At 44.4% G+C, this 18,739-nt stretch overlaps 2 protein-coding genes across 10 annotated transcripts in view; one reads left to right on the top strand and one right to left on the bottom strand.

Moving 5' to 3' along the window:
* Positions 1–6,341, top strand: part of LOC109900652 (ankyrin repeat domain-containing protein 6) — a 29,480-nt gene extending 23,139 nt beyond the window's left edge. For 3 of the 8 annotated variants that reach the window (XM_031837049.1, XM_031837051.1, XM_020496379.2), the window contains 7 exons: positions 1,621–1,725; positions 1,841–1,945; positions 2,218–2,379; positions 2,850–3,002; positions 3,387–3,500; positions 3,694–3,991; positions 4,409–6,341. In XM_031837049.1, coding sequence (XP_031692909.1) covers positions 1,621–1,725; positions 1,841–1,945; positions 2,218–2,379; positions 2,850–3,002; positions 3,387–3,500; positions 3,694–3,991; positions 4,409–5,058 — 1,587 coding nt within the window. In that variant the 3' untranslated portion in view covers positions 5,059–6,341. The remainder of the gene's footprint in view (positions 1–1,620; positions 1,726–1,840; positions 1,946–2,217; positions 2,380–2,849; positions 3,003–3,386; positions 3,501–3,693; positions 3,992–4,408) is intronic. The other 5 variants (XM_020496381.2, XM_031837052.1, XM_020496377.2 and 2 more) reach the window with 3 other exon arrangements.
* A 3,253-nt stretch (positions 6,342–9,594) lies between these two features.
* LOC109900653 (midasin) overlaps positions 9,595–18,739 on the bottom strand; it is a 59,251-nt gene continuing 50,106 nt past the window's right edge. For both annotated transcript variants that reach the window (XM_031837053.1, XM_031837054.1), the window contains exons 80-101: positions 18,245–18,382; positions 17,730–17,920; positions 17,322–17,483; positions 16,989–17,123; positions 16,658–16,796; positions 16,238–16,416; positions 15,995–16,129; positions 15,673–15,811; positions 15,238–15,512; positions 13,972–14,124; positions 13,794–13,895; positions 13,442–13,640; positions 13,132–13,299; positions 12,885–13,039; positions 12,708–12,797; positions 12,428–12,543; positions 12,053–12,227; positions 11,778–11,851; positions 11,553–11,667; positions 11,317–11,383; positions 10,692–10,834; positions 9,595–10,487 (exon numbers count right to left, since the gene is read on the bottom strand). In XM_031837053.1, coding sequence (XP_031692913.1) covers positions 10,302–10,487; positions 10,692–10,834; positions 11,317–11,383; positions 11,553–11,667; positions 11,778–11,851; positions 12,053–12,227; positions 12,428–12,543; positions 12,708–12,797; positions 12,885–13,039; positions 13,132–13,299; positions 13,442–13,640; positions 13,794–13,895; positions 13,972–14,124; positions 15,238–15,512; positions 15,673–15,811; positions 15,995–16,129; positions 16,238–16,416; positions 16,658–16,796; positions 16,989–17,123; positions 17,322–17,483; positions 17,730–17,920; positions 18,245–18,382 — 3,236 coding nt within the window. In that variant the 3' untranslated portion in view covers positions 9,595–10,301. The remainder of the gene's footprint in view (positions 10,488–10,691; positions 10,835–11,316; positions 11,384–11,552; positions 11,668–11,777; positions 11,852–12,052; positions 12,228–12,427; positions 12,544–12,707; positions 12,798–12,884; positions 13,040–13,131; positions 13,300–13,441; positions 13,641–13,793; positions 13,896–13,971; positions 14,125–15,237; positions 15,513–15,672; positions 15,812–15,994; positions 16,130–16,237; positions 16,417–16,657; positions 16,797–16,988; positions 17,124–17,321; positions 17,484–17,729; positions 17,921–18,244; positions 18,383–18,739) is intronic.

Here is an 18,739-nt window from a genome sequence, read left to right on the forward strand (position 1 = left end):
TATGTGTAACTGTGATGCTGTTTTTGTCGCACTGCTTTGCTTTATCTTGACCAGGTCACAGTTGTGAATGAGAATTTGTTCTCAACTGGCCTACCTGGTTAACCTGTCTAGGACTGGCGGAACCCCCCGCAACAGCCAGTGAAAGTGCAGGGCGCCAAATTCAAAACAACAAAAATCTCATAATTAAGCAGACAAGTATTTTACACCATTTTAAAGATACAATTCTCGTTAATCCAGCCACAGTGTCTTATTTCATAAAGTATTTACAGCGAAAGCACTACAAATGATTATGTTAGGTCACCACCAAGCCACAGAAAAACACAGCCATTTTTCCAGCCAAAGAGAGGAGTCACAAAAAGCAGAAATGGAGATAAATTAATCACTAACCTTTGATGATCTTCATCAGATGATACTCATAGGACTTCATGTTACACAATACATGTATGTTTTGTTTGATAAAGTTCATATTTATATGTTCTAAAACATGCGGTGATTGTGCAGAGAGCCACATCAATTTACAGAAATACTAATAATAAACATTGATAAAGATACGACTATTATACATGGAACTTTAGATAAACTTCTCCTTAATGCAACCGCTGTGTCAGATTAAAAAAAAGCTTTACGGAGAAAGCAAAACATGCAATAATCTGAGTACAGCCTTTAGACAACAAAGCAGCCAAAAAGATACCTGACATATTTGGTAGTCAACATTACTCAGAAATAGCATTTTAAATATTCACTTACCTTTGATGATCTTCATCAGAATGCACTCCCAGGAATCCCAGTTCCACCATAAATGTTTGATTTGTTCGATAATGTCCACCAGTTATGTCCAAATATATTCTTTTGTTATGGCGTTTGGTAAACAAATCCAAAAGCGCGTTCAGGTCGCGACGAACGTCAGACGAAAAGTTCAAAAAGTTCTGTTACAGCCCGTAGAAACATGCCAAACTAAGTATGGAATAAATCTTTAGGATATTTTTTACATAAAACTTCCTTAATGTTCCAACTGGACAATTCCTTTGTCTGTACAAATGAAGTGGAACGTAGCTACCTTTCACGTGAGCGTGCTGCCAGACCACTCACTCAAAGAGCCCTCATGAGCCCCTCCTTTAGAGTAGAATCCTCAAAACAGATGTTGACATCTAGTGGAAGCCTTGGAAAGTGAAACGTAACTAATATCACCCTGTATCTTCAATGGGGGCTGAGTTGAAAAACTACAAACCTCAGATTTCCCTCTTCCTGGTAGGAGTTTTTTTTTCATATGGCAGGTTTTTGCCTGCCATATGAGTTCTGTTATACTCACAGACATCATTCAAACAGTTTTAGAAACTTCAGAGTGTTTTCTATCCAATACTAATAATATCTAATGGTAATAATAATATGCATATATTAACATCTGGGACAGAGTAGGAGGCAGTTCACTCTGGGCATGCTATTCATCCAAAAGTAAAAATGCTGCCCCCTATCCCAAAAAGGTTAAATAAAGGTTAAATAAAAAAAATATAAGCTAAAGTCAATTAAATTCAGGACTGCTAACCAATCAGTAAACTTGAAGCCTCAGTAAATAATACACTGGCCTTTAGTTCGTAACCTGTTCTCCCTCTGTATGTTCAGGTCCAGAGGTTTACCCGAGGCAGGAGTGTGAGGAAGAGGAGGGACAAGCTGAAGGCTGATCGCCGAGCACAGTCTGTCCCCAGGGATGACATGCTGCCCAGGAAGGTACAGTTACAGTACAGCTCCTCATCTTACTCCTACTGTCTCTGTGTGTCAGAATATGATAGCATAGATGCTCAGATGTTCGCCTGAAAGACACATTTTCTGTCGTTTCTTACAGGACAGCGCATCTGCTGCTGACGACACCCCTAGCAGCGACCGCGTCGCCCACAAACATGAGGTGATTGAGGCGAGCAAGAGCACAGACAGGGAGCTCAGAGAGAAGGTTAGCTATTACCGTAACCTTGTAACAACACATGAGAAGGTCAGCTATTAGTGTAACCTTCTAACAACAACACATGAGGTCAGCTATTACCGTAACCTTCTAACAACAACACGAGAAGGTTAACTATTACCGTAACCTTCTATCAACAACACATGAGAAGGTCCACTATTTCCTTATTCTTCTAACAACAAAACATGTTTACCCAGGTGAAATATGTCATTAATATTAAACACGTGGAACATGTGATAAGCTGTGCTGTCATGCCATTGCAGCCATCGCTCTCAGAACCCCTCCGTCGTAGAGAGAACAAACATGGAGAGAAGAGGCAGGGCAAACTGCGAGGCTCCTTCCCCCAGCCCCCACTCCCCCCACACAACTACAAGGCCTATCAGCTGTACACTCTGTACCGAGGCAAGGATGGCAAGGTCATGCAGGTAGATAGAAAAAGTACATACTCACTATCTCTACAATGACTTATTTTGTTTGAACATTTTCATGTGATGCTATGATTTATTACGCTTACCAAATTCACTTTTAATGTAGCTTTAAAGGACTGTGAATGAAGCTACTATCATATATTTTCTGTAATGTTGAAACCTTGTAAGAGGCTTTGCTACTATATTCTGCTATTTAGAAACATATATTTCAGTCTGAGTATGGCCCTGCGACAGGGGGTTTACTCACTCCAAACAGCCAACCCGACTGCTCAGAGGCATCTGCATAGTCCTAAAGCACACTGTTGCCTTGTTTTGTATCACATTCCAAATATAAAACTGGGGGGACCCGTCCCCAGAGAAAGTTGGCCCCTGGGTTTACTTGTACATCATGCTTCAAAAACATGTTTAGTTCTGTTAGTCTCCACTGTCAAGTGGCTCAGTGCTCATGGTTATTGTCTGTGTCCCAGGCCCCTATCAACGGCTGTCGCTGTGAGCCTCTGATCAACAAGCTGGAGAACCAGCTGGAGGCCACCAAGGAGGAGATGAAGACGGAGATCCACACGGTGCAGGACCTGATGAACAACAAGATGGGACAGCTGGACCGCAAGAACAAACATCAGGTACGGACTAGACCAGGGTGGGGTTCATTAGGGAAGGCGACGTAAAATGTTTTGCACCAAAAAGCTAAAAGGAATAATTCTTATTGAACCAGTCCAGATAGATCAGTCCCAGTTTCAGTCCATTCTCTACCGTTTGGTGCCTAATGAACACTACCTACACCACACCAGTCTCTCAAGTCACAGCAGTGCTGGTGGATGTGGGGCGGGAAATCCATGCATGTATAATTTGTGCTGATTTTGCATAGCATATTAATGAAATGAAGTGTAATGTTGCTAAAGTCAAAAACAGCTCTGAGCTTTTGTCACAACCGGCGTCTTGCATTAATCATGACAGCTCTGTCAGGTTCAGGCATTTAACTCTGGTTTATGATTGTGTGGTTCTAGATCCGTGCTCTGGATAAGATGACAGTAGAGAGGGTGTCAGCGGAGAGGACGGAGTGCCAACACAGGATCAACCAGAGAGCCATGCAGGAAAGACAGGAGGGGGAAAAGAGACAGGTAATACGAACAGCAGTGTCAACTCACACAACACAGCAGGAAAAGGTGGTCTATGCCATATCACTTTTTAATTCGAGGTTTAGCTCAGACATTTCAACAATGCATTTACACATTTACATTTATGATGAATACTATTGTACGCTAATGTTTCCTCTGTCATTAAACCCCTTCATGTCCTGGCATGCCCTTCAAGCAGGCATCAGTGGTGAACGAGCTGAAGAACTGGTGCATGGCCAAGCTCCAGAACATCGAGGTGCGCTTAGCAGGAGACCCCTGCAACACCAAGCTGCGCCGGTCCTCGTCCATGTCTGAGGGCCTGTGTGAGGTGGACCCTGGGGGCCTCACCGTGCTGCCTGCTGGGGGGCCTGGGGACAGCGCCCAGTGTCTGGCCCCCCACATCACTGACGTCACCGAGGGAGACCGCAACACCGCCGCCACAGAGGACCCCTCAGCCAACCACTGCTTTGCTGTTCAGGTGGACAGCTCTCCAGGTACAGTTCGAACAGAACTCTGTGAAATAGCCAGCGCTCTGAATTACTATGCTTATGCACATTCACGAGCGCACATACACAAAGAGTGGGAATTTATTTCAAGCAGATATAGGCTTGTGCAAGCGTTTCGTAATCTAAGTTTATTACGTTTATTATTCTTAGGTCATACCTTCTTTTTTTTTTTAAGTAAATAAAGATTGAATGTGGCCCAAATATAACATTTTCACAGAAATTGAAAAATTATTGTTGCCTATGGCAGGCTAATTAAAATATCATCCCAAACTATCAGATTGCATTTGAAGATTGGCAATCTCACTGGAACTAATTTGAATAATCATAAATTATTTGTGTGCCATGCTCTAAGGTTGACTTTTTAATTCTAATTCATTCAATAATTGCTTCTTGGAAATCTTCCAGACAGTGATAAACATCCCAAGCAAGCAGAGATCTCCTCCCCAACTACTGCCAAGTTCCTGTCACAGTCTCCCCAAGTAGTGCGACCCAAGGAGCGCTTGCTAGGTGCTACTGAACACCGGAGGCCGTATCAGGAACTGCAGGACGTGGCGCTGCTGGAGTTGGGACCGAGCAGCAGGAGCAGCAGAAGCAACAACAACCGGGCCAGCAGTCTGTCCCCAGCGACAGAGCGCCACTGCAGCAGCAGACAGGACAAGGACCGCAACAGGCAAAAGGACCGGGAGCGGGGCAGGGACAAGGGCAAGCACCACAAGAGGCATTCCCAGGGCAGGACTAAGGCCAAGGGGGCCACGGTGGGGCAGGCCGAGGGGACTCAGACTCTGGAGGTGTTTGAGGAAAGAGCCGTGGAGAGAGACGGGGGGGAGAGCTCCTTTGCCCAGGAAAGGGAGAACATGCACGCCCTGGAGGTGACACAGTACTTCTTTGAGGCGGTGTCGACCCAGATGGAACACTGGTATGAGAGGAAGATCCAGGAGGCCAGGTGGCAGGCGGACCAGAGGGCCCAGGCAGACAGGGCTGCCCTGCTGGAGAGGATCACCTACCTGGAGGACGAGCTACGCATGCTCAGGACTAACAGGCACGACGACAGCTAACACAGACATACCACTACAGAGTTTAAAGCAGTGGAGGCTGCTGAGGGGAGGACGGGACGGCTCATAATAATGGCTGGAATAGAGCGAATGGAATGGTATACTTATTCCACTCCATTACCACAAGCCCATCCTCCCCAATTAAGGTGCCACCAACCTCCTGTGGTTTAGAGTTACACCTTCAGAATGGCAAAAACCATCTGAGGTCATTACAGATGGCAACGTGGATCTAGTGGATCCACTAGTAGACTTGACCATAAATTGGCCATACATTTGTCATTGACCATGCACATTCTCTACAGAATTTCATACTTATATCTAATAATGTCATGCAACAGTAGAAAATAATCCATTTGTAATGGTGACTTATAAATGAGAAATGTTATGGCATGCCAGACAATTCAGTATAATGTTGTCTTGTTAATCATGTGTTTTGTTGTATACACCTGGGCAGCTCCTGTGTGTTGTGCTTTGTAAAACCCCCAGTAAATGTACTGCTGGTTACAATGGATCTGTCACAGTGCCATTATTGAACTGGAACACCTACACATATTAGGTGTTGATAGCTTGTCCTCAACATGCCAATACTCCAGTGCTTTTTATCCTGTGATGCGAAAGCCTGTTATGAGAATGATTCTGGGGGTTTGTGGAAAATGTGGGTCATTTTTAGTAACATTGTAAAAAACAAAATTCAATGAAAGAGTAGAGGAAAACGAGAGCAGACAGCTTCAGGAATAGTTTTGAGTTAGCCAGGATGCTTAACATATCAGTAGAATAAACTACTGCAAGCTTTCATATGTGACTTACAAGGGCAACAGAGCTCACAAGAATACAGCCAAACTGAAAATGTCTTAACTGAAGAGAAGTTGTGCTTTCATAACTTTAGTACTCATCCACTTCTGCTCCAGCCCACTATTTCTTTGATGGTAAAAACTCCATAACACCCTAATGTTTATCCTCAGCACTAAAATGAGTTACTGTTAGGAAGACCATGTTGGCATGATGAAAAGTCAAATAGACTACTGTAAATGTGTTACCGTGCTCATAGGTGACACTTGTTCTGTTCATGTGAGGTCATTGTACATTGATGTCTCTGCTGATATGAACATACATTCTGTCTAATGAAGTCAGATGATGTCAAGTGTATTTTGTAAAAAACGAAAGAGAAACTACAAAAATGGCACGTCTGTTTTATATTCAAGAGGTAGACGCTAAGAGCTACCCAAGAGCAGCCCAACATGAGCCCTGGAATACTAGTTATAATCAATAAATAAATGCTTACCTATGGTGTTATTTCACATGATTGCAAATGGCATATCATACATGATTCTCACAGCTTTGCTCAAAAGTGAACTAGACTCAGCGATCTGGGAAAGTGTCACCACTGCTAGACATGGACATTTTAATAGCAACCGAACTGATAGGGGACTCCCAATGACATATCTCATATGGTTGTGCTCACGCCAAACAACATTCTGTATCAGACACAAGCAGTGTCAGGGATTCAACGAGAAGAAAGTAGAGGAGCAAGTGTGACAAGGTCCTGATTCCTATGGCTTTCATGCTGCACATACACAGTCCATTTGAGGCATCTAACTCTGGCAGTGTCCTAATAATGGACACTGACGGAGCTACATTTGAGGCAGAATAGCAAAGTTGCTGGCATTCACCTCCAGCATGAATGGGTGGATTACCTCAGTCCCCTCAGTCTAATTTATAAACAGTCATATGGAATTCGCAGAGCAATATGCCGAGGAAAACAATAAGTACCTAACTGTAATAGATTTCCATTCAAATGAGCAAAAATAGCTTTTTAGCAAAAAACTATTTCTCATCACAAATTTTGTTAGGACTCTCTGGGAGTGGTCTGAGTGGGGAGAGGAAACCCGAGAACTAGCTTTTATTGGCAGAAAATAACTATCAGGAAATAACACTGATCACTGCTTCAACGTTAAAGGTCCCGAATAGTCGTTCTGAATCCCATGTAAAATTGCCTTTTGAGTGACTAAACTATCTCCCATAATATTTTGGGGGGATAGAAATGCTTATATTCATGAGCTCGCATTGATTGACAGCTCTTTGAAACTCCTATGTCAAGGAACTTGGATGCAGTGAGCAGTGTTGCAGTAAAATCCTCTCAAGAAAACTTGGTGATACACAAAGCAACTCAAACGACATTGAAATTGCATCAATGATGTCAATGTTTTGGTCTCTCTCCCGTTTTCCATGTCTCTTGTGATGTGGTTCACAGCAGCATTGACGGATGTGTTGACTAGCTAACACCAGACACAGATGAAGACCTAGCTAGCCAGTAACTAGCTAACACCAGACAAAGATGAAGACCTAGCTAGACAGTAACTAGCTAACACCAGACAAAGATGAAGACCTAGCTAGCCAGTAACTAGCTAACACCAGACACAGATGAAGACCTAGCTAGCCAGTAACTAGCTAACACTAGACACAGATGAAAGGGGAAACATATAAGTATCTTTGCCATAGATGAAGTGTAAACTTTTAATTATATTTGCTGACAAACACCCTACAATCAAAATGTTGCACCAGTATGTATAGTAGCTATCTAGCTAGCCCTGAACAAAAAGATAAACGCAACATGTAAAGTTTTGGTCCCATTTTTCATGAGCTGAAATAAAAGATTCAATACATTTTCCATCAGCACAAAATGCTTATTCCTCTCAAATGTTTTGCACAAATTTGTTTACATCCCTGTTAGTGAGAATTTCTCCTTTGCTAAAATAATCCCTCCACCTGACAGGTGTAGCATATGAAGAAGCTGATTAAACAGCATGATCATTACACAGGTGCACCTTGAGCTGGGGACAATAAAAGGCCACTGTAAAATGTGTAGTTTTGTCACACAACACAATGCCACAGATGTCTTAAGTTTTGAGGGAACGTGCAATTGGCATGCTGACTACAGCAATGTCCAACAAAGCTGTTGCCATAGAATTTAATGTACATTTCTCTAACATAAGCCGCCTCCAACATCATTTAAGAGAATTTGGCAGTACATCCAACCAGTCTCACAACTGCAGACAACGTGTAACCACGCCAGCCCAGGACCTCTTCTTCACCTGCGGGATCGTCTGAGGAGCGGTGCTGAGGAGTATTTCTGTCCGTAATACAGCCCTTTTGTGGGGAAAAACAAATTCAGATTGGCTGGGCCTTGATCATGTGAAATCCATAGATTAGGGCCTAATGAATTAATTTCAATTGACTGATTTCCTTATATGAACTGTAACTCAGTAAAATCTTTGAAATTGTTGCATGCTGCGTTTATATTTTTGTTCAGTATATATAAAACATGCTCCACTGCAAACACAACATTGCCTTCTCCAATGCAGGTTACGAAGCAGTACTTATTTAAATTAGGTAGGAGAATATCACATTACCATTGGGGAATTAAATTGAGTTAGGGTGAAGCCTTAATATTCCATATGTATCCAAGTGTGTATCCGAGCAGGGACCAATAACTTTTTGATAAAACTTTATGTAAAAGCAAAAGTCATTTTTCATTATTTGATCTGGGATATAAACCAAATATCATCCAATTTCATGAAACACATGATTTTGACTGATCATGACCTTTAATGTTAGCTAGCTAGCTCATGCTGCCATGGCTATTTCCCAAGGCAAGCATGATGTCAGAGAACATTACCTCGTTGGCACTACACTAACCCCATGGTTTACTGTTCATGTTACCAACATATATTTGTATTACCTGTTTTAATGTAAGTGTTGCCACGGGTAACCTTGAGCTAGCCATGCGGACAGTAGCAAACATGGTTATAGAGGCATGGTTATAGAGGCAGCTCTACAGCTGATCAACTGTTTTTGGCTGGTCCATCTTGGTTCAACATCGATGATCAATGTCACCCTCTTGTGGGGTGGAGTACTTATTGAAAATCCAAATCTCTTTAGGGGCCATAAAATAATTATACTGTAGGCTACTACCATACATGATAAAACATGTGCTCAAAACAGTTTAAAAAGTTTAATAACCCTAACATCATACAATGTATCATGTCATATGTGATTGATAGATGGTATGAACAACTACCATGAATATCATTTGTTTGCTTAGTTATTTCCACATTACAAAACACCTTGGTGATAAACATTTCAATGCACAATCATCAACCACTGTTTTCCTAATGTCACAGCAATGGTATTTTCTAAAGACGTGTCAGTGAATGAACCTTATCTACAGTACAGTCGAGGTGCAAAACAGATGTAGTTGTGTTGTCGCTTAGGCTGCATTTAGACAGGTAGCACAACTTCCAAATTGATATTTTGACCAATCACATCACATCTTTTGACATCAGATATTTTTCAGAGCTGATCTGATTGGTCAAAAGATCAGGATTTGGCTATTTGTCTAAACATAGCCTTAGACCAGACAAATGGAACCAATTTGAGCATTTATCAAAATTGTTATTAGCAGTCCTTGAGCTTCAAAGTGCATAAGAACCACATTTTCCAAAAACATTGACTAAAATAGAAAGAGAAAGAGAGGGAGAGAAAAAGAGAGAGAAGCTTTATAATAACACCACATTACTTTGGGCAGAATGATCATTTCCAAGTAAACAATGGATGCATTTTCTAAAGCACATAGTATAAAGTGAGATGCAGAAACATTTTGTCAAGGCACAATTTTGGGATGACTTTTTAAATGGATCAAGCCCATATCAGCATGCTTTTCTTTTGCCATGATATAATTAAGGGGGTGCTTTTTTTCCTTGTTATTTTTGATTTTACAAACTGCATTAACATCACAACACTGTCAGCTCTATACATGGTCATTTGATGCGTTTACATGAAAGCAGAATGTCTTGATGAGCATGTTAGACTGAAAACATCCATACAACATGAAGGGGTTATAGTACACAGGGAAAAGAGGTATCTTGTTCACACGGAAGGGAATCACATTTTGTTTATTTTAAAACATATTTTATAGACGTGCAAGATAAAGCAATGCTAATTATATTACGAAAGAACTTCCAGAATTCCCCTGGCCTGATGACAAGGACTAAACAGCGGAGGTTGCTATCAACCTCTACAGTCTACTAAAATTAGAGTAAAAATAAGAAAAAAAGGCACATATACAGTGGCAAGTCAGTCTTCCTTTGTGAGTCCTGTTTTTGAGTCTGTGTGTTGTCGAGAGGCTAGCAGCAGAGTGGCGTTGTGCGGTTGGTTGCTGCCCTCTCAGATGGTTTCTTCTCATTGGCCTACTGGTCGGTTGCCGTGACGAGTTCAAACCACTGCCTCAGTGCGTCGCTCAGGGTCTCTGGCAGGGCGTTGACGTCCCTCAAGATCACGTAGAAGGGGAAGGGGAACTCCTCCATGTAGGAGCGGATCTCAGGCATCTCTCCTGGACCTTTGAAGATGGGCACCTTGATGTCCAGAATGGAGTCCTGTAGAAAAATGACAGGAAATGTCAAAAGGAATATTGTGGATATTTCAATATGAACATCATATCTCAGTGATTTGACCATTCACATAAACACATGCAACTTCTATTGGACTGTATCATGTAAATGACAGTAAAACCTTGCATTTACTATCCACAATCCTTGCTACATAACATGGATTCCATCTAAATCAACTAAGTCCTTTACCCTGGAGTTGGGGTTCTCAAGCACCACGAAGATGACAAATATGTTGGCGCTGCGAGCTGCCTGCACGGCAGCCGTCACCCTGTCCTTCCCCTCCAGGAAGAGCCCCCTGCCGTCCGACACGATGAGCAGCAGCTGGGCCGTCTCTGTTGAGGGGAGGGGGGGGGAGAGTGAGAGGGAGAGAAAAAAAGAGCACAGGATGAGGGGGAGGCGGTCAGTTTACACTGGCACCACAATGGCCCTGGGTATCTGCTTACAGGTTCCAGTCCTCTGGGCCGCAGAGGGAGAGCAGTGAGAGCCCTGATACCAGCTCTGCACTGTGGTCCTCAGAGCGGCTCCACAGAGGACATGTTAGCTTCACCAGGGGCACTGTAGCAGGAACAATACTCTGCCTTGACTAACAGTACTGGGGCTCTGCTCCCTACCAACACACTGCTCCACTCAGGGCTTGTTTGTTGGACATCAGATACTATCAGGGCATGGACCCCAAAGCAGAGGATGATGTAATCAGCTGACATTCTTGCATATGTCTCAACCCATTACTGTAAGGAATAGTGGGATATGGGGGACTAGGGGAAGCCATTCTCGCTTATAGTAATCATACTAAACCTTCCACCTAGTAGAGTACCTGTGTTCATGGATCCAAGGCTGTGCTGCTTGGCTGCTACAAACATGTTGGCTGAGGTCTCCAGGAACTATATTAGAGCACAATGTGGGAGTCAGTCTCAGAAGAAAATAAATCTGTCTCAAATAATATTTTGGGGAGAGATCTGTTGAACAATATCACAGTAAAGAACAGGCCTGAAAGTGGTTCAAATCATCAAAAGAGTGTAAAAATGAAGGAAGAAGGAAAGGGACTCCCACCTGGGCTATCCTGGTCTTTTTCTGCTGGAACTGACAGAGCCTCAGTATCCTAGCACCTGACAGATCGTTGAACGGTTGTTGGAACGGATGGAGAAGCTGCACTGTCTCTCCAAAGCTGAGGGGACAACCAAAACAATCCACACATCATGTTGTTATCTCACTGTCAGGGGAAGAGAAACACCTGGACATCCATATTCATGTATTTTCAGTGACTGCTCCTCTCACCTGCACACAGACACCTGCCCAACCTCCAGGAGAGTGAGAGCGTTGACGATCACAGACAGGGATTCAAAGGCCAGCTGTGAGGCACAGGAGACAGAGGTGAGATAGTGTTTTCCCCCATGTGGCACCCAATTCCCTACTTTTGACCAGAGACTTTTGAGCCCCGGCCTAAACTAGTGCACTCTAAAGGGAATAGCGTGCCGTTTAGAATTCATACATAGTTCCTGCAGCACTGATTGCAAGGTTGTCTCCACTCATCCCTCTGTGAAGCGACCTACCTGTTTTGAGTGGTTGTCCACCATGCTCGAGGAGTCGTCCACGGCCAGACAGATCTGATACTCTCTCTTGCTGGGCTTGGTTCTCCTCAGCCAGATCTTGTCTTTACGGAACTGACTGGCGATGTAGGGGATCACCTTCCGCATGTTCAGACGCTTTCCTGTGCGGAAGTCTCCTCTGTGACAGAGAGAAAACAGAATAAAGAGATGAGCTAATATTTGTTGTGAAATTAAAAAGGATCTTCCAAATGAAAAAATAAATGAATTTATAGGAAAGGTTACAAAACCATGTTCCTGCTCTGGTCTGCGTTTTGTCTGATGGCTGACCAGAGGCCAGGCTCCATGAATGATCTTCTAGGGGTTGCGGTAGGTACTCACTTGAGCTTGGCCGCCTGCGTGGGCTCTAGGATGAGACGGAGCTGCTCACACAGCTGCTGGGACAGGGCCGAGGTCAACGTTTGGTACTGGTGCCACATGGCTGCCGCTGCACTCTCCTAGAGGGCAAGATATTAGCAGGAGCAACACACAGAGATCTGAACTTCTGAAGGTAGGTCATAACGCATGACAGGGAATAACGCATGACAGGGAATAACGCATGACAGGGTAAATAGTATCCGGTAATATTTATGTATTAGCAGAACATCCAAACTGTTGGTACCTCCTCCTGGTCTCCAGGGGCCTGTTTCATCCAGGCCTCCAGCTGCAGCTCCATCTCCCTCCTCAGCTCCTCTGGGTCACGGACTGGGTTCTGGACAGACACACACATTCAGCTAATCTTATACAGAGTGCTCCAGTACTATAGCCCTATGCAGATTTCTGATCAGATCTCTGGTACCTGCAGTATGTCCATTAGCAGCTCTGGAACAGTGTGGATGGTAGACTCTGTGCTCCTCTCTGGGCGCTCCTCGTCACTGTGACCCTGTGTGTCCTTTGGTCTCTCCTCATTTTCCTCATACTGCTTCAGAGCCTCCTGCTCTCCACTGTCCAGACCTGATGGGGGAAATTACACAGTAAGACAAACAACAGGCAAACAAACAAGCACCCACACAGGTGTAGACAGTGAGAGGAGATGGATAGAGCACCTTTCTGTGACGCTCTGGTCGAGTCCAGCTGCTCTGGCTTCAACTCCTGGGCTTCAACAGCCCGCAGGTCCTCCTCCTGCTCCTCTGTATCCATTGCAATGTCGTCGTCCTCTTGGTCCTCATCTTGTGGGGCTCTGTCTGGTTTCTGCTGGTCTGCACTGGCAACATCTGTCAACAGCGGAGGCAAGCGGCTCAGTGAAAGGGCTCTTATAAGAGCTTAGAAGCAAAGGCTTCTTATCTTGGACTATCATCTTCTTAGGGGGGTGAACTGGTATGGCATATCTGCTCTGTGGTGTGATTGGTGCCTGACCGTATGTCTGTGTGTCGTAGGTCGTCTCTCCCTGTTTGATATGCTCGTACAGGTCTGACTCCTGCTGGGCCGGAGTCTGTCTGTTCTCCAACGTCTTCTCTGTAGTGCTTTCCACCGTGCGTAGACGCTTGTTGATTCGCTCGTTGAAGTCGCCCGTCGAACGCTCGTTGTCAGCCTGCCCCGGCTTCCTTTTGAAGCTCTGGAACAGCCAGGTCAGCATAAGAACAAATTTAGAAATATATAGCTCATCTTAAAACACAAAACATAATTTGATTACGGTTTAAAATGTTTCAGATTCACTAGAAAACATTAACTCAAAAACACACTGTAGAGATTTGTAGACCAGACATACCTGTGTCTTGCTCTGGCTCGCTTTCTGAGAGGACATCCTTGCCATGAGTTTGGACTCATGTCCCTCCGACTGGCTGGCATCAGCCGCTCCGCTACCATGCTCCTGGACAACACAAGAGGGTCAATGTGTGCCAGCCAAATAACAAATTTACCTCGGCTGTAAATGGGTGTGTTTCTACCTCTTTAGCTTGGTCTCTCTCGGATGCATCCCCTGCCAGCTCCACAGCGGTCTCACTCTGGACGTTCTCCTCTCCTGTCTGACCGTCTGTGTTGTGCTCCTTCCTCTCTGTCGATTCAGGCTGCTCCTCATCCTTACCCTCCTCTTCATCCTCCTGTGGGCAATGAAGAAAAAAGGCTTTGAACACTCAACTAGCAAAGCATTCTGTTCTAGGTACATCTGGGGCCACAAGGTGCTTAAAGCATTAAACACGCTGATAATCTCACTGCTGATAATCTCACTTTTCACAGTGGGAGGCAGTTCCTTCTCTTGCTAGAACAAAAGCGGTACCTGAACAGGTAGCGATGAACCTACCGATTCTACTTGTAGAATCCCAATGCTTGTCAGTGGCCAACAACTTGACTTCGAGCCAATCAGAGAGCACGAAACCCCACATGGGGGACACAACACAAAAAAATATGGCATTTTCTCCTACATCCGTGGATGAGCCAGTCACACTTCATATGCAAATTAAGTTATGGGACGGAAGCTAGCTAAGTGCACAGACGCAATGCACACAACACTAAATACTTCCTCCAAGTCAGCTAACCACCATAGCTAGTATTGATATTGTAATTAGATCCCAATGGATTAGCTACGTTCCATGAAACAGATGCCTGTGTTATCTGCCGAGATAGCTAGCTAAGGACACTGCACTGTTACGCTAGCTAGCGAATATGCTAACTTTAGCTAGCTAGCTAAACATTTGGCTATGGGCTGGCACTGGCAGTATGGGATTATGGAGTGTGAATTAAATATTTTTTTGTCATCTTCGTAAGGAGTCATCTAGCTGTGGCCATCTGGCTAGTACCAAAAATGATTTCCCACAAAATAACAACATTAGCGCAGAGAGCTTGAAATTTAGACCATAAGCAACACGCAAGGATATGCATTGCCAAACAATGCTACTGCCACCTTCTGGTTTGGAGTATTTTAACAAGGCTGAGTGGCTGATGAAGTCCAAGGTCTTTGTTGTATGAACACAAAAAAGATAGCACCTCTGAACAGAGTGTTGACAGTCTAAGTACCGTTGGCAGGCAAATGTTTGACAATCCTACCAGTGTGTCTGAGCTTTAAAGTGAAACTCCACTCAAAAACTATATTTTTTTCAATAGTACACTGTTGACACAGACCCATAATGATTTGAATGTCAGCAGTCAAGTTGAAGATATTGGAATTTCAAGAAGCAAAGTATGATTATGATTCAAGAGAAAAGAAGTCAAACTACCTTTGGTTTCTGGCCTTCGTTTGTAGGGATGGCCACATCCTCCTCTTTCCCTGCCTCTTGTCCTTTGTCCTTCTCCTCCTCATCCTCCTCCTCTGTTGGTTCTCCTCCTCCCCCTTCCTCCTCAGTCTTGGGTTCCTGGCCTTCTTCCTCTCCTTGTTTGTCTGTCTGATCCTCAGCTATGTCCTCAGCTTCACCCTCCTCCTTTCCCTCTTTCTCCGCTCCCTCCTTCTCATCCAGCTCCATTGGCTTCTCGTCAATGTCGAACGGGTTTTCCTCTGGAGGAGAAAGAATCTAAATTTTTACACACTGATTCTCTGGTGTCTCCACCGGTTCCTCTACTCCTTTATTCTTTAATTATTTTATTTAGTGACAAGTTAACAGGACAAAAAAAAAAGTTTCCTCTTCTGGATATACAATTGACCCCTGAGGCCTCACCGTCTCCCGCTCCCTCGTCCCCGGCCTGGTCCTCCTCCTGGTCCAGATTGAGTTCATCAGGCAGGTCCATGGCCTCCGGGTCAGGCTTCTTCTCCTGCTTCCCATGATACGGGTCCACCTCGTTCTCATCAAACTCCCGCTGGAACACAGATACTCAAATCAGACACTATCTAGCACTCCTGCTAAAACTCACCCAACTACAGCCTGAGATGTGTTGAGTAACGTGCAGAAAAAAGCCCCTTGCAATGCCAGGGATAATCTGTGACGCAACATTGATACGCTCAGTAAAGTATATATGCATATATTTTCAGTGAAAGCTTACCTCGTCCCCTTGTTCATGGATCTTCTCCTTTTCCTCCTCGTCCAACTGTTGGTCTTTGTCCTCTTTGTTCTTGTTGTCTTTATTGGGGTCCGCTGCATCCAGGTTGTCATCCTTGGCTACCAGCTCTGATTCCCCCTGAAGAAACCACAAAAGAGCATAATTTGTGAAATGGTCCTACTAGAAGCAGCAGATACGGCCTTTTCTGACATTTGAACCTTCTTTTCTGATCCTTCCTCTCCGTACCTGGTCCATTCCTTGGCCTGACTCTTCCTCCTTGTCACTGCCCTCCTCCTCTTCCTCATCCTCATCATCACCCCACATCCTCTCATCCAGCGTGTCCGTTTGGCCCTCGCCCAGGTCGCCCATCTTCTTATCCAGATCTTCATCCTCCTCTTTGTCAGAATCCTCCTCGTCATCCTCACCTGAAAAGGCACAACCAAGAGCGCTTTGAGATGCGAGACAAGGGTCGGTTCATTAGGGCATGCAATCGGAAACGGTTTGAAATGTTTTGCAACAGACAATGAAAATAAGTGTTTCTTATTGGACAAATTCCAGGTAGGCCCTCCCTGTGTCTATTTTCTTCCATTTGGTGCCTAATGAACATAACCCAGGAGCGTGATCAGACTCCCATGAGGCTGTGTGTTAAGAGTTCTGTCCACCCACCTGGCTCTTGCTGGTCTCCATCATGCATCTGGCCGTCAAAGTCCTCAGACATCTCGATAGCGTTGTCCTCCTCGTCAATGTTCTTCTTGTCAGGTTCCTCCTCTTTCTTCTCCTGGCCTTCCTGGAAAGTGTCCTCCACCTACGACAGAAAACGTAACATTTTTGCAAAACTTTATACATTTTTACTGAGTAATGCATTGATGTCAGTAGGAGACCAAGTGAAAATTCAACTTAAGTGCAAGTTAGGCTTCACCCCTTCATGAGCAATTCTACCCAAATAACATAGATATTAGTGTCTGCACTGTATTGCAATTCTTGAAGGAAGCATCACCTGTTCTTCGTTCTCGATCTTGTCGCTGACGTCTTTGGTGCCCTCTCCCTCGCCGATGCCACCGCCCTCGTAGTCGTGGAACTCTGTGGCCCCCTCTCCATCCCCTCCCTCCAACTCCTGGGGGAGGCAGAAGCCCTGCAGGACAAGACAATAAGGCAAACAGTGGCTGTACAGTAGCACCATTGCAGCTTAGGTGACGTACCCAAACAGTAGAAATAAAGAGCTACTGAAACTACAGGTTGTTCTAAGATTTTTCACTACTATCGTTTTTTTCAACATGCATTTGTGCTTGTGTTAGAAAACAGATCCAAGTACAGGGGTTGCATACGGTACCTTCTGGGCTAACTCAGTGAAGATGCCGGCCAGGACAGAAAGCAGTTTCCCAGTGCTCCTGTGGGCTCCCATTGACACAGCCAGGTAGTAGCATACCAGCTCTGAGTACAGCCCCAGCATGGGGTCTAGACGCACCAGCAGCCTGCACGCCTCACTCAGCTCCTAAACACAACACGCAGGACAAAGAAGGAAGACAGAGGGTCACTGGTGATATATTCTGAATATCATGATAAAGCAATCTGAAACAGCAGGACATCATCGTACAGAAGAACTCAGAAGAAAGAATGATGAACTCCTTGGCATTACCGACAAAATCGTCGAGTTGCAAGGCGTTTCAGTGGTGGTTGTGTATCTCCACTCCACTAGAGGGTGGTATAGGCTACAGTGTATGCTGTGTGACTACTGTACCTGGAGCTGCTGAGGTGGACAGGAGTCTCGGTGGACTCGGAGTCTCTCCAGTAGCTGTTCTAGCGTGTCGCTGACCTCCCCCAGGGAGAGAGACGCCACCTCTGCTCCCAACTCCTCCTCCAGCAGGCGGCTCAGGTGACCAGGCTTCAGCAGGTCCTCCTGGGGCTCCTCCTCCTCCTCACCTTCTGGAACTGGCAGATACAACAGGAAATTACAACAGGAAATTACATCATTCTTCATCAATGGTCGCGACTCGCAGAACACTAGGATTGATCATGTTAACGCATCTTGGCCCAGTCGTATTCTGGCATTCTTGGGATAGCTTTATTTGACAGCGAGTTATTCGACAGTTCTCCAACAATAACCACACAAGCATACAAGGCATTAAACAAGCGTTGCTTTATGGACAAGTTCAGAATGTCCCTCCCAGTTCCAGTCTGTTTTCTTCCATTTGGTGCCTACTGAATACAACCCAGGTGTGTTATTGGAGGCAGACAGCAGGGGTGACTCCTCACCTCTCTTGGTGTCTGTCTGCTGTTCTCTCGGCAGCTCCCCATCCTTTCTCTTCACCAGGGTCTGCACGGCAACCAGCACAGTGTTGATGGCCTTCTCCAGCTCAGCAGAGAACTCGGAATGGAATGTTTTCTGGTAACCTACAGAAAGAGAGGGAAAATTATTTTGCCAATGTAATAACACTGTAATAGCATTGTAACAGTGTAATACCATTGGAATGTAAGTATAATAGAATTGTAACAGTGTAATACCATTGGAATGGAAGTATAATATAATTTTAACAGTGTAATACCATTGGAATACAAATGTTTCTATGATGGGGTCTAGAATGGGTTACTTTAAAGAAGTGGTGTAAAGTACTTTAAAGTACTACTTAAGTCGTTTTTTTTGCTGCAATACTTAGCAGCACAGGAAAAATTGTCCAATTTAAACACTTATTTTACCAGGTAAGTTCACTGAAAACATTCCCATTTACAGCAACTACCTGGGGAATAGTT

This window comes from Oncorhynchus kisutch, linkage group LG12 (assembly GCF_002021735.2).
Source record: "Oncorhynchus kisutch isolate 150728-3 linkage group LG12, Okis_V2, whole genome shotgun sequence".
NCBI classification, from domain to species: Eukaryota; Metazoa; Chordata; class Actinopteri; order Salmoniformes; family Salmonidae; genus Oncorhynchus; species Oncorhynchus kisutch.